The sequence below is a fragment of the Canis lupus genome, chromosome 5 (genome assembly GCF_011100685.1).
Source record: "Canis lupus familiaris isolate Mischka breed German Shepherd chromosome 5, alternate assembly UU_Cfam_GSD_1.0, whole genome shotgun sequence".
Taxonomy (NCBI): domain Eukaryota; kingdom Metazoa; phylum Chordata; class Mammalia; order Carnivora; family Canidae; genus Canis; species Canis lupus.
The window spans coordinates 40,462,400-40,486,247 of NC_049226.1; the positions used below are offsets into that span (position 1 = coordinate 40,462,400).

The window sequence follows — 23,848 nt, forward strand, 5'->3', positions numbered from 1 at the left end:
GGACCCCAGGATCATGACCTGAGCCAAAGGCAAACACTCAACCAACTGAGCCACCAAGGTGCCTCAATAGCACATCTTAATTAGTTACATTTCAAGTGCTGAGTAGCTACATGGAACTAGTGGCTACTATACTAGACACTGCAGGTCTAAAGAATCCTTCATTGTCTGGACATTCTGCAGAACATCACACTAGGACACTATATTGATGACATCATGCTAACTAGACCCAGTGGACAAGAAATGGCAGGTATTCTAGATGCCCTGGTAAAACACATACATGCCAGAAGGTGGGTTATAAGCCCTACCAAGATTCAGGGACTTGCAACTTTGGTGAAAATTTTAAACCTGTTAGGTATTTATGTAGAAAATAATTTAATTTGCCCAAAGGAAAAAAAAAATACTAATTTGCCCAAAGGGAGGTCTGGCCTTAGCTCTTGGCTAGTAGGCAGTCATCTCTAGGCTGTGAGAATGTCATGCCTGATAGAAGAGTTTTATTATAACCTCAGCCAGCCATATTGTAACAAAGTGATTTGGGTCATGTGGTGTCAGTGTTACCTCTTGAGGGGCTGAAGACTGAGTTTTGCAAAGGCAGTTGATCATAGAGACTTTGAACACTAGCCTTGGGTAAGTTTCCCTGGCTGGCAATACTCCATGCATATTGTCATATATCAATGCCAGGAAAGTAACGCTCTTCTGACTCCATGGGAGAGGACAACTGGAAGCTCTGTGTTTTGTACTTGCCTGGATTCTGCCCTATGCATTCCTTCGCTTGGCTGATTCTAACTGTATCTTTTAGCAATAAGAAATGATATCTGTGAAGATAACAGTGATCAGTGTGTTTTGCAAGTTCTTCTAGCAAATTATTAAACCTAAGGATGGTCTTGGGGACTCCCAAACTTGCAACTCATGTCATAAGTAAGGGTGATCTTGTATAGACTGTGCCCTTAACTTCACAGTTGATTACTTTCACTTTATCATTCAATGTTTATTTATATTTGTCTACATATTTGCCACTTTCTTTGCTCTTTGTGTCTTCTACCTCAGACTTTCTGATACCATTTTTCATAAATTCTTTGGAAAATTCAGGTGACTGGTTACATTTTTTTTCTGTTTTCATCTGGAAAATGTCTTGTTTTGTGTCATCTTTGAAATATATGGGCATAGGATTCCAGGTTGTAGTTATATTTTCCAGCACAGTGAAGATTTAATTCCATAGTCATCTGTCTTCCACTGTTGCTGTTGAAAATATCAGATCCCTTAGTGTCACTCCTTTGAAGGTAATCTGTTTCCCCAAATCCCAGATATCTTTAGCTGAGATAGAGAAAGGAATGAGAGCATGAGCAGGGAGGAGGGTCAGAGGAAGAGGGAGAAGCAGACTCTCTGCTGAGGGGGGGCACCCAATGCAGGGCTGGATCCCAGCACTCTGGGATCATGACCTGAGTCGAAGGCAGACACCTAACCAACTGAGCCACTCAGGCACCCCAAACCTCCAGGTATTTTTAATACTTTTTTTTTTTTTTTATTTCCGGAAGTTTCATTATAATAGTCTAGGTGTGGTTTTTTTTTTTTTTTTGAATTCATGATGATTTTTAATTTTTTTTAGAGAAAGTGTGAGCAAGGGTGGTAAGGAGGAGCAGAGGGAGAGGGAGAGAGAGAATCTTAAGCAGGCTCCAAGTCCAGTTTGGAGTCCAATGTAGGCCTCCATCTTATGACTCTGGGTCATGACCTGAGCTGAAATCAAGAGTAGGACATTTACCCAACTGAGCTACCCAGGAGCCCCTCATAGTAATCTTGAATATTAAGTTGGTTTCTATCATCACTTCAGGAAAATGATTAACCATTAATGTTTCAAATATTTCCTCTACTACATTCTCTCTCTTCTCCCCTTCTGGGACTCTGATCAAGCATATGGTAGAACTTTTCATTGTATTCTTCTCTATGTCTCTTACCTTCACTACATGCTCCATTCTGGATATTTTCTTCTTGACTTGACTTCCATTTTACGAATTCTTTCTATTATAACTCTGCTTACAGATCCATCAATTTAGTTCTTAGTTTCAGATATTTTACTTTACAGTTCTAGAATTTCTAGTTGCTCCTTTTTCATATATAATCCATCAGTTTTTATAATTTCTAGTTCTCTGCCCAAATTTTCAATGTTCTTTTTCATATCCCTGATCATAATAAGCATAATTATGTTCAAATCTATGACCAATAATTCCATTATCTGGAGCTCTCATGTCACTATTTCTTTTATTTTTTTTAAAGATTTTATTTATTTATTCATAAGAGACACACAGAGAGAGAGGCAGAGAAACAGGCAGAGGAAGAAGCAGGCTCCATGCAGGGAGCCCGATGTGGGACTCAATCCCGGGACTCCAAGATTACACTGTGGGCCGAAGGCAGGCGCTAAACCGCTGAGCCACCCAGGGATCCCCGTCATGTCACTATTTCTATTGTTTATCATTTCTCTTGGCACCTGATATCTATGATTGTGTGCCAGGCATTATGGTTGAACAATTGTTTGTGTAAATAATTCAAGACCTTGGATGAAACTATTTTATTCCAAGTGGATCTTCATTTGCTTCCATCAGGCACCTGGAACAGCAAGAATTGGGATTTTTCTCAATGTATCGCTGGGGGTTCAGATTTCCTAAATCACACAGATGTCTTGAAGCTGGAGTATAATCCCTGCTGGGGGCTGGTTTATACCTGGTGTAGCTTCTTCAGAATCCTGATCCAAAGCAATTCTTGGGCTCCAACTTTTGTCCTCTAGTCTGTGACATTATCAAAAGCATAACTCAACTAGCTTCTCAGTCTCTTTTCCCTGAACAGGGAAACTCCCAGAAAAGAGACCCCAACGGTGGAACTTAATTCATTAGATTTTGTTTTTCTTCTCTCATCTGATAATTCTTCATGACCTTCTTATTGTCTTAATGTTTTATAGCTTTGATTTTAGCTTTCCTTTTTGGTTTTCCACAGCAAGTGGATAGTCCAAATGACCTGCTTTACTATCATTAGAAGTTGTCCCATGAAAGGGAGGTATATGCAAGAGTACCTCCAAAGGCCAAAAGAGACCTAAGAAGGAAGAAATGGCCAACAAATCCAGCTTGACAAGAAATGGTTTATTAAGGGGACTTATGGGCAGAAGTGTGTCTTGGCAGCTGTAAGACAAGTGGGTTTCCACAACCCCACCTTCAGTGAGAACTGCATTTATAGTTCTAGAGGCTGAGAAGTACATGCTAGTAGACCATCTGGGAGGAAATGTTTGAGAACAGTTGTGTGTCATACTCTTACCTGCAGAGCAGATCAAGGATGTTATGCCCCAGGGGTGTACACAAGGAAGTCTCTGTTATGCTTATTTAAGAGATTATTGTCATATCTCCTACTTGTTTCAGGTTCCTTTGATGGGAAAAATGTGCTCTAAACTCCCATTTATCTGGAATGATTAGAGACTACAGAAGAAATAAATTACAGTAAGCCCAAACTGCTTTGATTTAGCTTTGACTAAAACTAAACTCAGAGGCCACGACTTTCTTAGAGATAAATTTTACAAAGCTATGGATACAAATGCTTTTGAGAATGTAAAATACTCGTTTAAGAATTAGCCTTTGTCAGTTGATGAGCATTTAAGTTATATTTGATACACATTCTGAGTCTTGTCATAAACCTGTTTGTTTTTATCTGCTTACTAATAAGGTACAGGGAAGGTTTTTTTTTTTCCTATAGTGTCAAAAGATTTGTTTGAATAATTTCCTCGATGTTAAGAATGTTTGATATAGACAACCATGTTTGTTAGAATGTTTGTTATAGAATTCTTCATTAAATTTGTAAGAAGTGTTTGTCATTGGAAATTAATTTTATTCACTGGCTTTGGGATAATCACCTTGCTGATTTTACCCCACTAATTTGTTGTAATTGATACAACTGGTATAAAAAGGATTGTGAGGGGGTGCCTGGGAGGTACAGTCGGTTAAGCATCCTACTCTTGGTTTCGGCTCAGGTGATCTCATGGGTGGTGAGATAGAGCTCCATGTCCGGCTCAGTGTGGGGTCTGCTGGAGACTCCCTCTCCCTTTGCCCCTTCCCCTCTAAAATAAGTAAATAAATATTAAAAAAAAAAAAAGACTGTGAGGATTCCCTTAAAATTGGGGATATAATTAAAAGAATTCCTTCTGGTGAAAATTTATTTTATGTGTAAATTAAAGTGGCTTTAACAAATTCATTTAGAAATGCAATGCAGTTTGCCACAACTGGGTATTCAGGTGAATGAAATACTCTCGCCTGTTTTAATATTCTTGTTTTATTTTAACTTTATTCATTTGTGCATCATCAAATTCCTACAGATTAAATGATAGTGTTGTGCTCTTAAAGCTTCCAAAGGCATATAAACTCTTTAGTAGATGATGATTCAGAAGGCATTTGCACTGCCAGATATCACTCATCACCTTATATTTGCCCAATAAATAGACACCCATGCTGGAACATCAACTGAATAGGATTAGCTGGAGGTAGAGAAAAACACGGGAGCAAGTGGTGTAAGCAAATAGCTTTGGAGTCAGACTACAATGATAAAAATCCTGTCTCTACCCCTTATTGGCCTTGTGCTCCCTTGGTAAGTTATTCTGAGCCTCAAGGTCATCATCTGTAAATTGGGGGTAATGATATTAGCCATCTCTTGGGGTCTTTTCTGGGTGGAGGGAGGGAGAAGGTAAAAGATGAAGGGAGACTGTGTTGACAAAGCACTTAGGATACCGAGAGCACAGAAGTGCTTAAGAAATAATGACAGGTATTACTACCTGACTGGGGATATATATTCTGCTGCCTGGAGGAGTAAAGGCAGCTCCAGAATTTCTGCTAGGAGGTGCTCAAGAGCAGTAATTACGATGGAAGGCGGGGATAGGACACCACTTTTACATGGATTCTCTGCTTAGAGAAAATGAGAAAGGGTTTGAGATTTACAGGAGTGAAAGAGGTCCCCCCTGGCCCTGCTCCTATTTGGTGATATTCAGGATTTCTTGCACTCTCCCTTCGTCCCAGGCGACTAACCAGTCTACAAATACAAAAAGGCACTGTCAAGGGATTGGACTCCTGGGGAGAAGAGAGAAAGGCACTGTGCTTTCTTGCCAAGTGTGTCAATGTCCTGTGCTTACACCTCTGGTAGATACCACTCACAACCTTATATTGACTGCTCCTCTGCCACACTCCTCCTGGACTTCAGCCAATCTCCAATCTCCATTTCCAAGGAGCTAAGGGCAAGATCTTTAGTTTTTATTGGCCGCAGACAGCAGAGTGGTCCTCCTGAGTGCAGGCTGGTTTCCAACAGCCCCTCTGATCTCCAGAAGGACTGTTGGAAATTCCCTTGCAGCCTCTGCTGAGGCCCACAGGAGTGGGATAGCACCAACTCACGAGGTCAAGAATACACTCAGGCATCCAGAGCCTCAGCCGGTCTTTCTTCTGCCTGCCACACTCTACCCAGGTAGCAAGAGTTGGATGTTCAGCTTTGGAGGTGACTCTCTAGGTTTGAAATTCAGGGTTCATCCCTAGTTAGCTAATGACCTTGGGCAGGATATTTTTCTGTGTCTAGTATTCCCCACTTCAAGACTGACCTAAGGACTATTATTAATTCTGAGGGCTTGGCATAGTAACTGCATAGAAAACTTTCAATAAGTATCAGCTGTGACTACGTTATGGGCCCAGGACCAGAGAACCCTATTAAGTTGCTCTAATTATACAGTGAAAAGATCCTGGGTTGTAGTTAATAGTCTCAACACTGACACATCATAATCTTGGACAAGTTGGACTTCTTTTTGGTCCTGTTTCCCGAACTGTCACATGATAGACTCAGGAATTAAAAAACAAACAACTCAGGAGGCACCTGGATAGCTTAGTGGTTGAATGTCTGCTTTTGGCTCTGGTGGTGATCCTGGGGGCCTGAGATGGAGTCCCATATGGGGCTCCCTGCAGGGAGCCTACTTCTCCCTCTGCCCATGTCTCTGCTCTCTCATGAATGAATGAATGAATGAATGAATGAATGAATGGAGTCTTAAAAAAAAAACAAAACCTCGGTGAACATTTATCTTTCAGACTCCTTCCCCACAGGAGCACCCACAAGGCTACAATTATTACCCAATCAGCACACTTAACCGGTGGTAAGGGACACTGAGTTGGGGGAAAGACTTGTTTCACTCTGCATTAGTCATGAATGGAGGGCCTGAAGATTCACTGGAAAAAGACATTTGAACAAAGCTTGAAGGATATTCAGGAGTTTGCCTTGTAAATTCCTGGGGATGCTTGTGTTACTGTGCCTTTCAAACCTGAGCATTCGCAGGGATTTGGTTCTGAAAACAAGCCCACTTCTCCTTTTTTATCGCCGAGGTCATTGTGATTGGGAGTGCGTGGGGAGCCGCAGAAAGCAGGTTATGCCTCCTCTCCCCCCTTGGAGGAGCGGTGACCTCCCGGTACCCCCGCGACCCGGAGGCGCGGTGGAGGTGGTCTGCTCGCCTGGGCCTGGCGGTGCAGGGTGAAGCCCCTCTGGCGGGTCAGCGCCTTTCAGCCCAACTGGACAGAGAAGCAGGAGGGGCTGAGCTGGAGCGAGGCAGCGCGGCCCTCGCCTTGTCCAAGGGCATGCCCTGAGTGCCACGGCCGCGCGCCCCGGGCCCGAACACCGCGCCATCCCGCTCCGGGGTCGGAGGTGCGGGGCGCGGGGGGGCTGCGGCTCGGGGAGGACCCGTTTTGCGGGGGCCGTGCCCGCACCGCTCCACCGCGGGGGCACCACCGCAGGCTAGAGGTCCCCGGCGCCGGGGAAAGGGCACAGGCCGCGGGCGCGCAGGGTCACGTGGGCGGGCCGGGCGCGTGCCCCCGCACCCACGAGAGGAGGCGGGGCTGGGGGGCGGGGCCGGCGGGGCTGGCGGCGCGGCCTCCCGTGAAGCCTCGCGCGGGGAAGGACCGGAACTCCGGGCGGGCGGCTTGTTGATAATATGGCGGCAGGCGCTGCCTGGGCTTCCCGAGGAGGCGGTGGGGCCCACACCCGGAAGAAGGGTCTCCTTTCAGGCTAGTGCGGCGGCCGCTGCGGACCCGGAAGTCCGGGCCGGTTGCTGAATGAGGGGAGCCGGGCCCTCCCCGCGACAGTCCCCCCGCGCCCTCCGCCCCGACCCGGGCCCCGCCATGTCCTTCTTCCGGCGGAAAGGTAGCAGAGGGGGCTCCGGCGGGGAGCCAGGCCGGGCCTCAGGGGCGGCGGTGGGGCCGGTGGGCCTGCACGGGCTTTCTCCCCGGGGGGCGGCGAGGCCCTCGGCCTCCGCACAGACGCCCCGTGCGTGCCTTGCTTTGCTCCCGGACTCTGCAGGGAGGGAGAAGGCGGCCTCCTCGCGCGAGGTCAGAGGGGAATTGTCTCGCTGGTCTGGTCCGAAAGTGTTTGCCGGAGCCCGTACAAGTTAATGCCTGTTTGCGTAAAAACCGCTCTCGCGTTTGTGTGCTTGTGTGTCTCAACTGTAGATCAAAAAGAAGGAAATTCCTTTAGTACCGTGTTACGGAAGTCTCTGACTTTTTCAGAATATTGAGGGTTTTTATGTCTAAAAGCAACATGTGAAAAAGCTGTTTTCTTCAACTAGTGCCATTTTCTGGTTTCCCCTTCTTTGGGGGTGGGGTGGTGGAGAGGAGGATCCTGCAGTTCCTAAAATAACATTACTTATTGCTAAAAGTTCCCTAGTGAAGAAGACTCTTTTGATGACTTAGCAAGTCTACTAACTATTGGGACAGCTCACTTTGTAAACTACTTATATTTCTGATTTTCAATTGTGGATAGCTGCCAGTTTTTGAGTAGAGGCAGCTTAATTTTGATCCTGGATAAGGAGGTGGTTGTGTTTCATTAAAAATATGTATCCAAAATGAACGAGCGTAGGTCTTTTTGGATGATAGTGGTTCTTTGAATTCTTGTTATTGGAGAAAAAAATGTACCAAACAAACACACACAAAAAATGCAGCCCACTAAATAAATCAGGGACTTAGGTTCACATGACTCCTCTGCTAGTGACGGTCGCTTGGAACAGAAAAGTGTTAACCCACTTTTTCCTTCTCTCTCAGCTGAGAATGAGATGATTCCTAAAGGCCCCATTCAGATATGAATTCAAGAATTCATTTTAAGTACATAGTGAGTTTTAGTAATTGATGTCATGGGGTGAGTGAATAAAACTGTGATGAATGAATGAAAGCACTGCTGAGTGAAGGAAACCTTTAAAATGGTACAGGAAGCTTTGTTGATAAGGTACCTGGGTATAGTTAATTTAATAGCTCTTAATTTGTTTGACAGTGTTGTAATAGGTTGTTTTGGTCTTTTTTTTTTTTTTTTTTTTTTTTAAGGAGGAAAGAAGCATTCTGTGTATAATGAGGCAAATTGCATGTTGCATAATAGACTGTTGTCTCTGTTCAACAAATACTTTTGAATGCCTGGTGTTTGGCAGGCACTGTGTTAGGCCCTCGTTGTTAAGCACTGAACAAGGCAATGTCCCTTTACCTATGGAGCTTATTGTCTGCTGGGACAGGCGGACAGTAAATCTTTCTTTCTGTACCTGTGTGTATTTACAGATTGATAACCTGTTATGACAGAGATAACCTGAGAGGAGAAGCATATTTTGATTTGATGTTAGAGAAAGACCTCAGCAGGTGACCTTGAAACTTAAAGCTGAGGGATCAGTAGAAGGTAATAGAGGTTAGGGAAGAGTATTCTAGGAACAGGGAGTAGCATGTTCAAAGGTTGTAAGTCAAGAAAGAGTTTGATGCCCTTCAAGAAAGAAAGGAAGGCCAATGTGCTTTGGGCTTGGAGAGGTAGACAAGATTCGAAGCTTTGTAGGCCATAGTTAGGTTTTATTCCAAATACAGAGACACTATAATTTGTTTGTTTGTTTGTTTGTTTAAGAGAGCATGAGTGAGGAGGGAGATGGAGAGAATCTTAAGCATGCTGCACACTCAGCATGGAGATGCTGCGGGGCTCTGTCTCTTGACCCCGAGATCATGACCTGAACTGAAATAAAGAGTCAGACGCTTAACCCACTGAGCCACCCAGGCACCCCTTAAAATTTTTTAAAGAGGAATGATTTGATCTTGTGTTATAAAAAGATCATTGTAGAAGCTTTTTGCAGACTGAATGTGGCAAGAGTAGAAGCTGGAGATGCTTCTGTTTAGGGATTCCATCCAGTCTTTAAATACCATTTTTAAATACCACCTATACGCTGATGACTCCTGAATTTACATCTCCAGCTTGAATTCTCTCCCCTGAATTAGGAGTGGTATATCTAACTGTTGGTCCATTTCATACCTCTACCTAATAGATATATCTATTAATAGAAATAATAGATATAGTAAGCGAAAGATCCATCTGTTAGCCTAAAATTTAACTCCAGGTTTTTTTTAGTACGTTCTTGAACCTCTCGTTTTCTCCTACCCTATATCTACATCAGCAAATCTGCTAAGTCTACCCCAGAATGTAATCAAATTTGGTCTTTTCTCACTATCCCTGACCGTTAACTCCCTAGTCTAGATGATCATCTCTGTTTAGATTGGGCGGTTAATGAAGTCCTCTAAGAGGATGTCATTCAAATCTCAGCTTAAATGTTAAGAGGAAGCTTGTTTTATGAAAGTAGAGTAAGTAGGGCTCAGTTGGTTGAGAATCGGACTCTTGATTTCAGTCAGGTCATGATTTCAGGGTCGTGAGATTGAGCCCTGTGTTGGGCTCTGTGCGTGGAACTTCCTTGGGATTCTCTCTCCCTCTCTGTACCCCTTCCCCCTTACACTTGTTTGCTCACTCACTCAAATAAATAAAATCTTATTAAAAAAAGAAAGAAAGAAAATGGAGAAAGCAGAATTATTTTGCTCTAGGCTTCAATTTGGTTTCTCTTCTTCCATCCTTGACCCCTATGGTATATTTTCAAAGTGCATTATGCCACATTTCTGTTCAAATTCCTCCAGTAGCTTCCATGTATAGGAAGCTTCTATTCCTATACATGGCCCTCCTTAATCTAGGTCCCATTTCCTCTCTGTGTTCATTTCCTGCTCTCTTTTTCCATCACTGTTCCATTTATATATTGGCCTCTTTGTTGTCAAGTACATTCCCACCTCAGGGCCTTTGCACTCACTTTTTCTCTCTGCTTGGAAACCTCTTCCCATAGGCCCCCACTATTTCATTCTCTCATCTCCTTCAGGTTTTTGATCATTTGACATCTTTGGTGAGGCTTTCTCTGTCCATCCTACTTTTAACATTCCAGTCCCCAGCCCCTGCACTCCTCTATCTTGCCCTATTTTCTCTACAGGATTTATCACCATCTACTTTACTATGTATTTTATTAAGATGCAAGTTGATTTTGTTTGCAGCTGTATCCCCAAGTCTGGGTCAGTGCCTTGGTATAGTTAGGAATTTAATGAATATTTACTGAATAAATGAATAAAATATCCACTAGTAAAAAGTGCTGTGCAGAGAATTTAAACCTATGTGAGAGTAGATCCAGGGTGACCATTTGTGTTCAGATAATAAGGGAAGGCTGGTCTGAGAAGATGGCATTTGAATGAAGAGAGGGAGCCAGCCTCACAAAAGATCAAAGGAACTGCATTTTAGCCAGAGAGAACCGGAAGTACAAATACCCTGAGGCAGGAATAGCTGGGTGTGTTTAAGGGACCCGAAGAACTTACTGGGAATGGATATGTTTTGGAGATAGAGATGGCATGACTTGAGTAAGTGATTGGAGTGAAGAAAAACTGGGAAAACTTTGGGCTTAGAACTTGAGGCAGGAAGAATCAGGAATTGTCTTTTGACAGTTGTGAGTTTATGATAACAGACATCTATGTGGATATGTCAAAGAGGCAGTTGGATTCTGTAGTTCTGAAAAGAGGTCAGAACGTGAGATCTGGTTCTGGGTTTAGAAATATTTTGCATAAATGATTAACGACATGGGACTAGATGAGATCACCTAGAGAATACATATAATGTGTGAATTAATTGAAAGGCTAAGTTACTATATAACAAAGATACACTGAAGTGTAATGGCTCAAACAAGATAGACTTTTAAATTATTCTCTTGAGTGTAACCATCCAAGTTCATTAGAGGTCTTTGCTTCACAGTCATTCTGTGATCATTTTCCTCCCATCTTGTTAAACTTCTTTCCCTTAGGGTCTGATCTGTTTTATCAAAGCTGGGTCATAGCCCTTTCTGTCTATCCTCAGTCCTCTGACACATGGTAAGGAGGAAAGAGAATCTTTGGCCAGGAAGTGGCACATAATAATTTCTATTCACATTCTGTTGGTGGGAAGTTAATCACATGGTCATAGATAACTGCGAAAGCTCCTGGGAAATGTAAATAGCCAGCTAGTAACTAGCTACTAGGCTACAGCTGTCTTGCTAGGAAGAGGAGAATGAGTTTGGTGGCCAGGTAGCATTTCCTGCCATACTATAGACCAGAAGGGAGCTTAGGTGAGAGCTCTGGTATTAAACCAGCTTTTAGAAGTTAAATTGAGGGCACCTGAGTGGTTCAGATAGTTGAGCATCTGCCTTCTGCTCAGGTCATTGATCTCCAGGTACTGGGATTGAGCGTCTTGGGCTCCTGGCTCAGTGGAGTGGGTGAGGTTTGCTTCTGCCTCTCCCCCTGCTGTGCTCTCTTTGTTTCTCTCAGATGAATAATAACATCTTTTAATGTTTTTAAAAATTTAAAACGAGGAACATGAGCCATTGGCAAAGAAGAATAAAAAATAAGATGCCAATTATATAGGAGTGCAATTACATGGGAGCTAAGAGAAGATAACATTTCAAAAAGAAGGGAGTATTGTAGTGAATGTGTCACTTGCAAGATCAAGATAGAAATGACTACTCAGTTTGATAATGTGGAAGTAATTGAGTAGTATCAGTGGAATGGGTTGAAGGGAGAATGTAAAGTGTGGAAAGTAGCAAGAGTAAAACTAAAAACACCTTTTTCAAGAAACTGAAGTGCAAAGGAACTAAAAGGGGCAATTTGGTTAAGGGATTTTTTTAAAAAGATAAAAGATACTAGAATGTGTTTGTATGCTGATAGTGATGATGGTAGAGAAGGATAAAATGATACAGGAGAGAGGGGTGTTACTCCTGGGAGTAAAGTTCTTGAAAAGTCCTGAGGATGGGATTAAAGACTGACTGTACTAAGATTTGGTTAGGGTCCACTGCTATTGGGAATGGCAATTGGTAGGACCAGTTGTATAAAGTTTAAAAACCTTCGATCAGTGCTATATTTTGTTTATAGATCCACAAATATATTAAAGAGTAAAAATGTGGGGGATATAATAAATATTCAATTTATGAAATTATTTCCCTAGGAAGGAGGGAACAAGATCAGAGAGAGACCGCAATTACACATGCATGTTTTATTTCTTTTGAAAATTTTTCAGAAGCAAATATAGCATAATGTTAAAATATGATAAACCTGAGTGTTACTTAAATTAAAATTTAGTATTCTGTTTTAGAAGTTTCATAATAAAAAGAAATATAGAAACAAGAAAAAGCATAGTCAGCAGTACAAAATAAGGTGGCTGAAATAAACCTAAATAGATCAATAGTCATGATAAATGTAAATAGACTAAATTCTAGCAAAAGACTAAAGAGCTAAAAGATAAAAAGGCTGAATAATAAGACAAAATCCAGCCATAAACTACTGAGAACACAAACGTTAAGACACAGAGAAATTGAACATAACTGGATGGAAGGATATAGCAGACAAATGTCAACCAGAAGAAAGCTGTGTGGCAGATGACGTACTTTAAAGCATGAGACATCAGAGCTAAAAATGTACACTACGTTTTGATAAAATGAACAGGGTAGTAGGAATATAAAACTCTGAACTGCTTTGCACCTAATATCAGTCTCAAAATACATAAAGCAAAATACACAGAATAACCAAGGGAAATCAACAAATTCTTAATTATAGTGAAAGTTTTCAGAATGATCTTTAGACATCAAGAATAGTAATCACAATAAACAGAAATGGGCTGCCCCAGACAGTGAAAAGACTAGATTCCTCCTGTATACTGTTCAGATATAAAAAGGATCATGAGAAGGTTAAAAGCAAAAAGATGGGAAAATACAGCAGGGATGTAGGACAAAAAGAAAGCTAAGATAGTCTTCACAATAGCACATACAACAAACAAAAAGGAGACATTTAAGTTTTGAGAGGGAATGGGAACAAAGGAATCATTCATTAGCCCCAGATAACATGATTGCATATATAAAAAACTGAAGAAAGTCTACACACATACTATTAGAAATCATAAAAGAACTCGGGTGGGTTTTAAAAATGTGTGTTTATATCTAAGTATTTAAAACTCAGTTGTACCGCTGTATGCCAGTAAAAATAAAAGATTAAAATCTTTATGGAGTTTACAAAACCTGATTTGACATGAAAGGAGACTCAAATAAATGGAGAGGTAAACTATGTTCATGGATAAAAAGACTCAGTATTGGAAAGATGTGAACTGTCTCCCAAATCAATCATTAAGTCAGTGCTACTTTAAAAATTCCCATGAGGGTTTTAGGATCAGGACAAAATTGACCTTATAATTAATAGAGTGGATAGTTTCAAAAGAGAATGAAGTAGAGGGCTCGGCCCTGCCAAAGGCTGATTATATGATTACGTAATTAAGACAGTAGAACTAAATACTCAGAAACAGACCCATGTATGTATGGAAAGTTGGTATATAAAGTGTTCCTGTTCAGTTGGGAAGGGTTGGACTAATCAGTAAATGATGCTTGTTGTCCCTCTGGCAAAAAAAGAATTAGGATTTTCTACCTCTGATCATATACATCAGGGGTCAGCAAACTTTCTATAAAAGACTAGATGGTGTCCTTGTAGCCCTGGATAGTATGTTAACAAATGGATATGGCTGTGCTAAACTAAACCTTATTTGTAAAAACAAAACAAAAAACAAAACAAAACAAAACCAAACAAACTAGAGATGGGCTTGATTTGACTCATAGGCTGTAGTTTCCTGGAATCTGATAAAGAGAAATAAATTTCAGGTAGGTAAGAGCCCAGAATTTTAAAAAGCAAAACTTGAAATCATATGGAAGAAAGTACAGAGGAAAAAAATCTTATCTAGGGCTAAACAATAAAACATAGGAAAATACAATCCGTAAATTTGGCTACATTAAAGCACATTAAAATTTAAAGCTTCCAAACAATAAAATACACATAAGATATTTAGAACACAAAGAATTAGTATCCAGAATATGTATGGAATTTCTATAAATAAGGGACAAAGGAATTGAATAGGCAGCCCATAAAAGAGGAAACCTAAATATCTGGTAAATATGAAAGGATATCTCCCTCAAAGGAAATCAAGGAAATGAATTAAAAACACCATCAATACCATTGGTATTGAAAAGTATTCATTAAATAGCCACTTTCATTAAAAATGTCCATCATTGGTTCCCTAACAGTTCCATTTATAGTGTTTTATCCTAGAGAAAGTCTCACATATGTACATAGGAAGATATGTACTAGAATGTTGATCACATCATTGTTTGTGATAGTGAAAACTAGGAAATAAAACCTAACAGGTTCTTTAACAGGAAAATGAGTAAATAAAGGTGTATTTTAGGAATTAAGCAGCTAAAATGAATGCACTAGACTACAGGAATGTATTAGAACTGTATCAGTATAGATAAATCAAATTATGGGATGAATACAAATTTCAGAATTGTAGAATACCATTCATGTAATTTTTAAAGGTGTGCGGAATAATCTCATGTTTTACACTCATGTAGTAATGGTTTAAAAACCTACGTGGCACTAAACACATCCAATTTAGGGCAGTATTTATCTATGCAAAGGGAAGAGGAGCAATGGGACAGGACCATTTAACTATATAAAGAGAGAAAAGAGAAGTAAGGCAAAATACTAATATTTAGTGAAGTTGGATTGTGTACTTTTCTGTTTGAAATATTAACTAGATCTGATTGATGAGAATGTATTGAGGGTGACAAAAGTGGAACTGTAGAGGTATGTTTTAGTGATTGAACCAGTTGGTTTTAGAAGCGGTTGGGTGTGGGAGGTAAGGCAGAGACATGTTAAGAATGACTGAGATTTTTCGCCTGAGAAACTGGGGTGGGAGTGTCATTCATGAGAGAAAATGAAAAGTGAGGTATACCAGGTTTGGGAAGAGATGGTACGTTCTATTTTGGACCAGTGTATTTATAGACAAATGGGTAGATGGTTAAATGAATTTAAGGTCAAAAAGTATTTAGACTAGGAATAGAAATTTAGGATTCACAGCTTATCCTGTGTTCAGAATGGGTAAGTTCAGCCAGGAAATCCATGTGTACATAGTGAAAAGAAAAGGTGCTCAAACCCTTTCTCTGAGAAACTCCCAGTGGGCAAAGGAGAAGTTGGCCAGGGGATAAACTGAGAAGGAACAGCCAGAAAACCAGGGGGGGTGGAGTGCCTTGGAAGTCAAGACAAGTTCGTGTTTCACGTGGGAGATGTAGTCAGTTAGCAGATGCTGTAGTGAGGGCTACAGCCCAATCACTTCTACCACATTTCCTTATTTTCTTCCCAACAGCAGTGATCAATACTTGAAATGATCTTGTTTTGTTTTTGTCCATGTATGTCTCCACAGTCTTGTATGTAGACTTCTTGAAGGCGGGACTGCTCTTTTCTGAGCCAGGAGAGTGTCTAGCACATACGAGACACTAAAATATTTATTGATGGATTAATTTATCAGATACTCTCGGAGCTAGTTATTTCCTGCTACTGCTTTTCAGTGTTGAAAGTTTAAGAACACGAAGTAGGGAGATGGTCACATTTTGGGATTTCTTATTTTGATAGCTTCTCATGGTAGGGTTAAAAAAAAATAATGTTGAAAAAATACAAGAAAAGTGAGAAAAGTTAAAAATAATCTTTTGTCAGATCCTGTAAGTTCACGCTTTGCTTAAGCTGCCATGTACCTTCCTTTTTTGGATATTATATTATTAGCATGTTTGCAGTAGAATTTCTACTGTTTTGTATAATGGAGAAGAGACTATAACTTTTTTTTTTTAAGATTTATTTATTTATTTGTTTGTTTATTTATGATAGACATAGAGAGAGAGAGGCAGAGACACAGGAGGAGGGAGAAGCAGGCTCCATGCCGGGAGCCTGATGTGGGACTCAATCCCTGGACTCCAGGATCGTACCCTGGGCCAAAGGCAGGCGCTAAACTGCTGAGCCACCCAGGGATCCCTGAGACTATAACTTTTTAAAAGAAATTGTTAAGCCTTGAGTATTAAATATTTAGAGTATAAGTTTAGAATGTTTGTATTTGATGCTACGAGAGGAATACACAAGAAGTAAGATAGGAGGATACATAACCAAAGAACTCTTTCTTCAGGATGCATCTAGTAGTGGGCATATATTAATAATATTAGTTAACATCCTAAATTAACCGTGTGTCTGTTACTCTTCTAAGCCCTTTACAACTATTTATTTTTTTACTCACAACCTTTTAAGGTAGGTGTTATCACTCTCCTCTAACTTTATAAATCAAAGAAATTGAGACCCAGAGAAGTAAAGTAACTTGTCCACGATCACATGGCTGTATAAGTGGCAAGCGAGAATTTGAACCAGTGTCAGAATACATTGTTCAGTGCTCTTGACTGAACCACGTTCAAAGGTCACTTCCTTAGAGAAACTTCACCCGACAACTGTCTTGCCCTGTCCCCCTTCAAGTCAATTATCCCATTGTTGTACAACTTTGAATACTCCTCTGTTAGAATAAAGCTTGTCTAATTTTTACATCATATAGAGGGGCTCTTTTTGACTGTAGGAGTTGGTCATGATGCTCTTTTATCTTCCAGTGAAAGGCAAAGAACAAGAGAAGACCTCAGATGTCAAGTCAATTAAAGGTGAGTTCAGTAGCATTCCATTGTATTAAAAAACGATGTGCTTTGCATTTATAGACTATTTAATCCTGTTATCTTCCCTCGTCTTTTACCATTAGTCATCTCTGCCTTCTTTTATAATTATTTATGATCGTGACTTACTTCCTCGTCAAACTATATATTCTTCAGCACCTTGCATATGATAGGCTTTTACTAAGTACTTGTTGGCTGTCCTAGTGATACAGTAAACCAATATCCTCCTATTAATCACGTTTGATTGTTCCCTAAAATTGATGAGTTGACTTTATTTCGTTTTATTATTTTTTTAAATTTAAAATCAATTAATTAACATAGAGTATATTATTAGTTTCAGAGGTAGAGTTTAGTGATTCATGAGTTGTTTATAACACCCAGTGCTCATAACTCATTAGATCAGGTGCCTGCCTCCAGGCCCATCACTTGGTTACCCCATCCCGCCACCTAACTCCCCTCCAGCAACCTTCAGTTTGTTTCCTATAGTTGAGAGTCTCTTATGGTTTATACTTGACTTTATTTTAAAAAACAAAAAATGAGGGACTCTGAGGTGGGTTGAACCTCCAACTCTTGGTTTTGGCACAGGTCGTGATCTCAGGATTGTGAGATAGAGCTCTGAGTCAGGCTCTGTGCGGAGTCTGCCTCACACATTCTCCCTCCCCCCAGCATGCGTGCTCTCGCTCTCTCTCTCTCTCTCTCAAATAAATAAATAAATAAATATTTAAAAACAAAAAGTGAAAAGAACTCTGAACTGAGCTGACAGTTCTGGAGTGAAAGAACTGCCACATTACAAGGCTTGGTTTTCTGTTGTTTATCCAGAAGTATAGATGATTACAGTTTTTACTTCTCTGTTACTTTGGGTTAGTGATCTTAATTTAAAATTTACTTAGAGTACTTTATTATAATCAATATATTGTCTTTATTTATAGCTTCAAGCATGCTTTTTAGGTAGTAATCTCTACTGTAGTTTTGACTGATTTCATTATGTCAGTTACAAAGATTGGAATGGAAAATTATAATGGGAATTATTTATATAGCCATTACATGTAAATTTCATGTAAATAAATTTTATTTACATGACATCTGTAGATTGCTACTTAGATTTTTCTTTCAAATGTTTGTATGTTGTGTGGCTGGCATTGAGTATTAGCCATATATGCTCAGTTTGCTACAGAGAGACTAATTATAACTTAAGGGTTTTGTAACATTAGGGAAGAGCTAGGGTGCCTTACAGTCTTATTTTCTGCTTACTTCTGGTAATATGAAACCATTTGGATTCCATGTTGGTTCATACTGCCCTCCTTAGGCAAAATTTGATTGGCTTTGATAAAGACTTTAAGCCCTTAGCAAGCAGCATGTATAAAGACTAGATCTGAATGTAGAAGGAAAGGATTTGATGTCTCAGGCACTTTAGATTGCTCAGGTCTTCTACTCTAAACTCTGCTAGTAACCGTGTGACCTTGAAAAGTCATGTAACCTTCAGATTCTTCATTTGTGGAGTGAGAGGATTGGCCTGCCTAACTCCTAAGTCTGTACCATGTTCCTACTCTGTGACAGTACATAATCTGTGCTTTACTTTAGGGCTATATAGAAGCAGTATAGGAAACAAGCCCTCAAGAAGTTTTCAGTCTGATTAGGACTTAGATGTAGAATAGCAGCAAATACACTAACATACTAATAACCATTTCTTGAACATGTGTTTTAGGCATTAAGCACAAACTGCAGCTAGACAAAAAAAAAAAAAGAATTGGATCCTGTATGCATTGAACTTACACATTGGTAAAGGGAAGAACATTAGTCAAGGGATTCCATAGATGGCATGGGCTAGACCTGTAGTGATTGAAAATAAAGAGATCTGGATTGATCAGTTTAGAGCTAAAACAGATAGAACTTTGTTATTAATTAAAGATGAGGTGTAAGAGACAGGGAGGTTTCAGATTAACACCTACTTTTCTGGCTTCCATAACAGTGTGAATGGTGGAGAACCAAGTTGGGAAATTGTATGTTCAATTTCGGCATGTTGGGTAGGAGGTACTTAGAGACATTTACATATATGATTTTATCCACACAGTAATTCTAGAGTTCGAGTTTCCAACCAAAGGTAAAGGAATGATTTTCTAGAGTCTGGCAGACCAGAGTTGAAATTCTGCCTGTGAAACAACTCTTTACTATCTCATTGACTTTTAGCAAAGTAATTAACTTTTGTCTGTATCTACATCTCCAAAATGAGGAAAATACTGGTCTTGTAAAACTGTTATGACAGATAACGAAACAGTGTACCCCCAAAAATGTATATCAAACAACCAGTGTAATGCCTGGTGTGGGAGATACTGCATTGGTAGCTCTTGTTTTCTAGTCATAGCAGAAGAAGCCCTCAATATGCTGACTTAGTTAAATGAAGTATTGGGAGGAGTTCAGAGGAAGTTGAGATCAGCAGATATTTTCTGAAGTATAGGGAAGATTTTGTAGAAATAAAACTTAATCTTTATAAAAGTTGAACAGTAAGAAGGATTTGAATAAAAGAAACAGTTCTTTCTCTTTTTCTCCTAACAGCTCAGCTTCTTATTTCTTTGAGTATACACTGGGCAAAGAGACTTGTAGATTGAGTAAAGGGATATTTTTACAGAAGATTGATATCCAGTTATGAGGGCCTTAAAGACCAGAACAGAGTCGAGACAGAGAAAATAGGGACCCTGTAGGCTTTTGAACAGGATGTTGATGCTTTACATAGGGTATTTCTGAAAGGTGAGTCTGGAAGAGTTCTATAGGATGGAGACCCTAGAAATTTCTTTGCTGGGATCCCTGGGTGGCGCAGCGGTTTAGCGCCTGCCTTTGGCCCAGGGCGCAATCCTGGAGACCCGGGATCGAATCCCACGTCGGGCTCCCGGTGCATGGAGCCTGCTTCTCCCTCTGCCTATGTCTCTGCCTCTCTCTCTCTCTCTGTGTGACTATCATAAATAAATAAAAATTAAAAAAAAAAAAAAACTTTAAAAAAAAATTTCTTTGCTATAATACAGAAAGGCCTGTAGTAAGGGTGTGGTGTTGATAATAACCAGGTAAGTTGATTTTTAAATACCTTTAAGGAAAAATCAACAGATCATGGCAGGTGAACATGTAAAGTGGAAAAGAATGTGTCCAAGATATTGAGCTTTGGAGACCAGCAGATTGAACAGAGACAGGGAAGGAGCATTAGTTTGGAAGAAGATGGTGTAAGTTTGGTATTGGGATAAATTGGTCTTGATATGGTAAAATCAAAGTGAGAATAGCTAGCAGTAAGTAATTAAAGATACAGGACCAAAGCCCAGATCAAAGTAACAGGTCTCAGATACAAGTTGGAGGTTCTCCACTGGGGTGCCTCGAGGTTTATTTACCCTAGGAGCTGTTTCCAGAGAGGTCCAGGTCCAGGGTGTGAAAGAGGCTCCCTTTGAATCAGCTAGAGTTACTAATAACTTTTTTAAAAATCTCCTTTATCTATTTAGATTTTAGGTACCCATTTTATCTAGACTCTTACCTACCTTACAGATGTGTCAGCGTCTCACTTAAGTTTATTTGGGGAAAAAAAGGAACATTCACAGGTTTAAAAAATACGTTCAAAAAAGATGGCTCTAAATAACTAAGGGTTTTAGAATAAATGTTTGTAGCAGAAAGAATAAAAGAACAGAGAACCTCAGGAAGAGGAGTCATGGAAGGAGACCATCTCTGACATAGTGGGCATTGAAAAACTGTTCTAGGGCAGCCCGGGTGGCTTAGCGGTCTAGTGCCGCCTTCAGCCCAGGGCCTGATCCTGGAGACCCAGGGATCGAGTCCCACGTCAGGCCTCCTGCATGGAGCTTGCTTCTCCCTCTGCCTATGTCTCTGCCTCTCTCTCTCTTTCTGTGTGTGTCTCTCATGAATAAATAAATAAAATCTTAAAAAAAAAAAAGAAAGAAAGAAAAACTGTTCTAAGGGCTTAAGAGGGAGGCACAGATAGAAAAGGAAATTAAGGAGCAAGTAGTACCATGGAGACCAAAGGAAGATAGACTATCTGGAAGCAACATCTAAAATAAGTTAATCCTTCTAACAGAGAAGTTAAAAAAGAGGAGAAATAAAGCCTTGCACAAATAAATTAATAGCATTTTGTATCATACTTATCTAATTAGGAAATAATTAGAAAGTTTTATCTTTCTTATAGAATGTTATTTGTTGCTTGTTGTCTATACAAAACTCGCTATTATTATTTACAAACTTGCTAAAATGATTTTCCTTTCTTCAGTTTATCATGAAAATAAGTAAACAAAACTTTCTAAAATAAAAAAAGAAATCTCTAGAAGACAACTCTGTTAGATAATTCTCCCACCTCTCGTTGAATGGTAAATAGAGATACCTGGCAAACAGACGATAGTCATATTCTTACCTGCTTAAATTTATAAAAACATCTTGAGTATAATTTGAATTATGTATTCTTCATAAGAAATATGACTTGTTATTACTCAGATTCTGTGTCTGGGAACTGTTTGCTGAGATTGAGAGCCCTGATCTGTTGGCAGTGTAATAATAAATGGTGCTAGTAGCTACAATTTAAATTATCTGAGTTATTTATCTTGAGGGTGACCTATATCATTTTTATCCTTCTTGCTACAGCAATGTACTAGACCAAAACTTCTTAAAAACCTTTAGGAAGAATCATTAATATTTGTGTGGAATAAATAAGATAGATAGAGTGTTGATCCAGCTGTAGCAACAAGGTCCAGGACTATTTTGACAGTATTGTAATATTGAGTTGCTTATATCCTAAAAAATGGGTAACCTCTTTATTCTGATGTCCATAGAATATTTCTTCAGACTACTAAAAAAAATTTGATTTGTGAGTTTTTTAAGTGGGCTTTATCTTTAAGCAGCTTGAACTTTGATCATAAATGATTTTCATTAGAGAAATTTTTTACCCAGTTAAAAAGTAAAATTAGTATTCTGAAGAGTGTTTTTCTCATCTTTGCCCCATTCTTCAGTTCTTTGTTTTGTTCCTTGGACAAAAAAGGATTAAGGAATTGAAAGGGGTCCATATATCAGAATGTTTTTGGGCTTGAGTACTTTCTGTCATCAGTAGAAGCTCTCAAAGAAGCATCTCTGTTTTTAAGTTCCATTTTTGGCACAGTATTTTTGAGAATTATAAACAATAGGGCATTTCTTTCCAATTTTCTGCTCCTTGATTAATTTACCTTTCCCCTATTTTTTGTTGAGTGTGTATACTTAAGAGAGGTTACAAACTTTATTTATTTATTTTTTTTTAAAATTTTTATTTATTTATGATAGTCACACACAGAGAGAGAGAGAGAGGGGCAGAGACATAGGCCGAGGGAGAAGCAGGCTCCATGCACCGGGAGCCCGACATGGGATTCGATCCCGGGTCTCCAGGATCGTGCCCTGGGCCAAAGGCAGGCGCCAAACCGCTGCGCCACCCAGGGATCCCACAAACTTTATTTTTTAAAGTTCTCTTAAAGCCCTTTTATGTATGAGACAGTTTCAGCCTATCAAATTGTGTTTAATTTTTAACTTTTTTTTTAAAATTTCAGCTTCAATATCTGTACATTCCCCACAAAAAAGCACTAAAAATCATGCCTTGCTGGAGGCAGCAGGACCAAGTCATGTTGCAATCAATGCCATTTCTGCCAACATGGACTCCTTTTCAAGTAGCAGGACAGCGACACTTAAGAAGCAGCCAAGCCACATGGAGGCTGCTCATTTTGGTGACCTGGGTAAGTAACTCACTTTTTGCTAACTTCCAGTGGGGAGAAGGATTTGAGTGTACTGTGTGAAACTCTTGCTGGAGGATACTAGAACTATATAATTGGAATGGGCTTGGAAAAAAATATGTTTAAAATAACAGCTATGGGGGGCCCTGGCTGGCTGAGTCAGTAGAACATGTGATTCTTGACCTGAGGGTTGTGAGTTTGATCCCCACTTTGAGCATGGAGCCTACTTTAAAAAATAAATAAAATTTAAAAAATAATAGCTATAAGTATGATGAATGATACTCTATTGTGTTTCCATAAGCATAAAATAGAAAACTTTCTCAGTGGAAAAACGGCCTATTTCCAAAAGAAGAAATACATTTGACCACTAATTATATGAAAAAGATGCCTCATTTCACTCATACTCAGGGAAATGCAGATCTCAATAGTGAGTTAATGTTCTCCCTAGTGCTTCAGCAGATATTTAAAGTTTGATAATAATGAATATTAACAGAGATGAAGAGAAATGGCCACTTCTATTTAGTGGAACTATAAATTCATGAAGATTTTTTGGAAGGCAGTTTGGAAGTATTTACAAAATATAAAATAGAAGATCGAGCTTTTGATATATTCACATGTATGTGAAAAGCTGTATATACAAGTATGTGTAAAGCTGTTTATTGCAGTGTTTGTGAAAGCAAAAAAATGAGGAATGACATGTAAATATCTACTAATGGAGAAATGGTCAAACTATGGTATACCTGCATCTGGAATACTGGGTAGCTGTTTGTTTGTTTATTTATTTATTTATTTTTGGGGGGTAGCTGTTTAAAAGTCTGAAGATGACATAGAGAGTATCTAAGGTTAAAGTGAAAAAAGGTCACAAAGCAGTGTTTGTAGTATTATCCTTATTATGTTAAAATAACTTCCCCCCCCAACCCACCCCAGAAAAGATAGGCAGAAGATTGATATTTTCTGATTTTTTGTTACCTAGAGTTCTGCACTTATAAAAATTGCATATCTTGATACCATAAATTGGAAAAAAATGAACAAATTGATGTCTAATAAAATTAGTCCCTGACATCTTTGCTTAACATTTGTATATATTTGAAGGTGTCAAAGTGTTTATGGGTCACACTGAGCCACACGATGCCAACAGCATTTATATTGGTCACAACGTAAAATTGTAAGTTTTACTGGATTACTTATATGTTGCTGGTGGGAATGTGAAATGGTACAGCCA

At 39.5% G+C, this 23,848-nt stretch overlaps 1 protein-coding gene across 3 annotated transcripts in view; it reads left to right on the forward strand.

Annotated features, from left to right (window-relative positions):
- Positions 1–209: 209 nt before the first annotated feature.
- The window catches only part of AKAP10 (A-kinase anchoring protein 10), an 85,580-nt gene continuing 61,941 nt past the window's right edge, over positions 210–23,848 (forward strand). Inside the window, exons 1-3 of one of the 3 annotated variants that reach the window (XM_038537029.1) lie at positions 210–287; positions 16,841–16,888; positions 22,447–22,629. In XM_038537029.1, the coding sequence (XP_038392957.1) occupies positions 278–287; positions 16,841–16,888; positions 22,447–22,629 (241 nt within the window). In that variant the 5' untranslated portion in view covers positions 210–277. Of the gene's footprint in view, positions 288–3,400; positions 3,477–6,924; positions 7,189–16,840; positions 16,889–22,446; positions 22,630–23,848 lie in introns of those variants that run through there. The other 2 variants (XM_038537030.1, XM_038537028.1) reach the window with 2 other exon arrangements.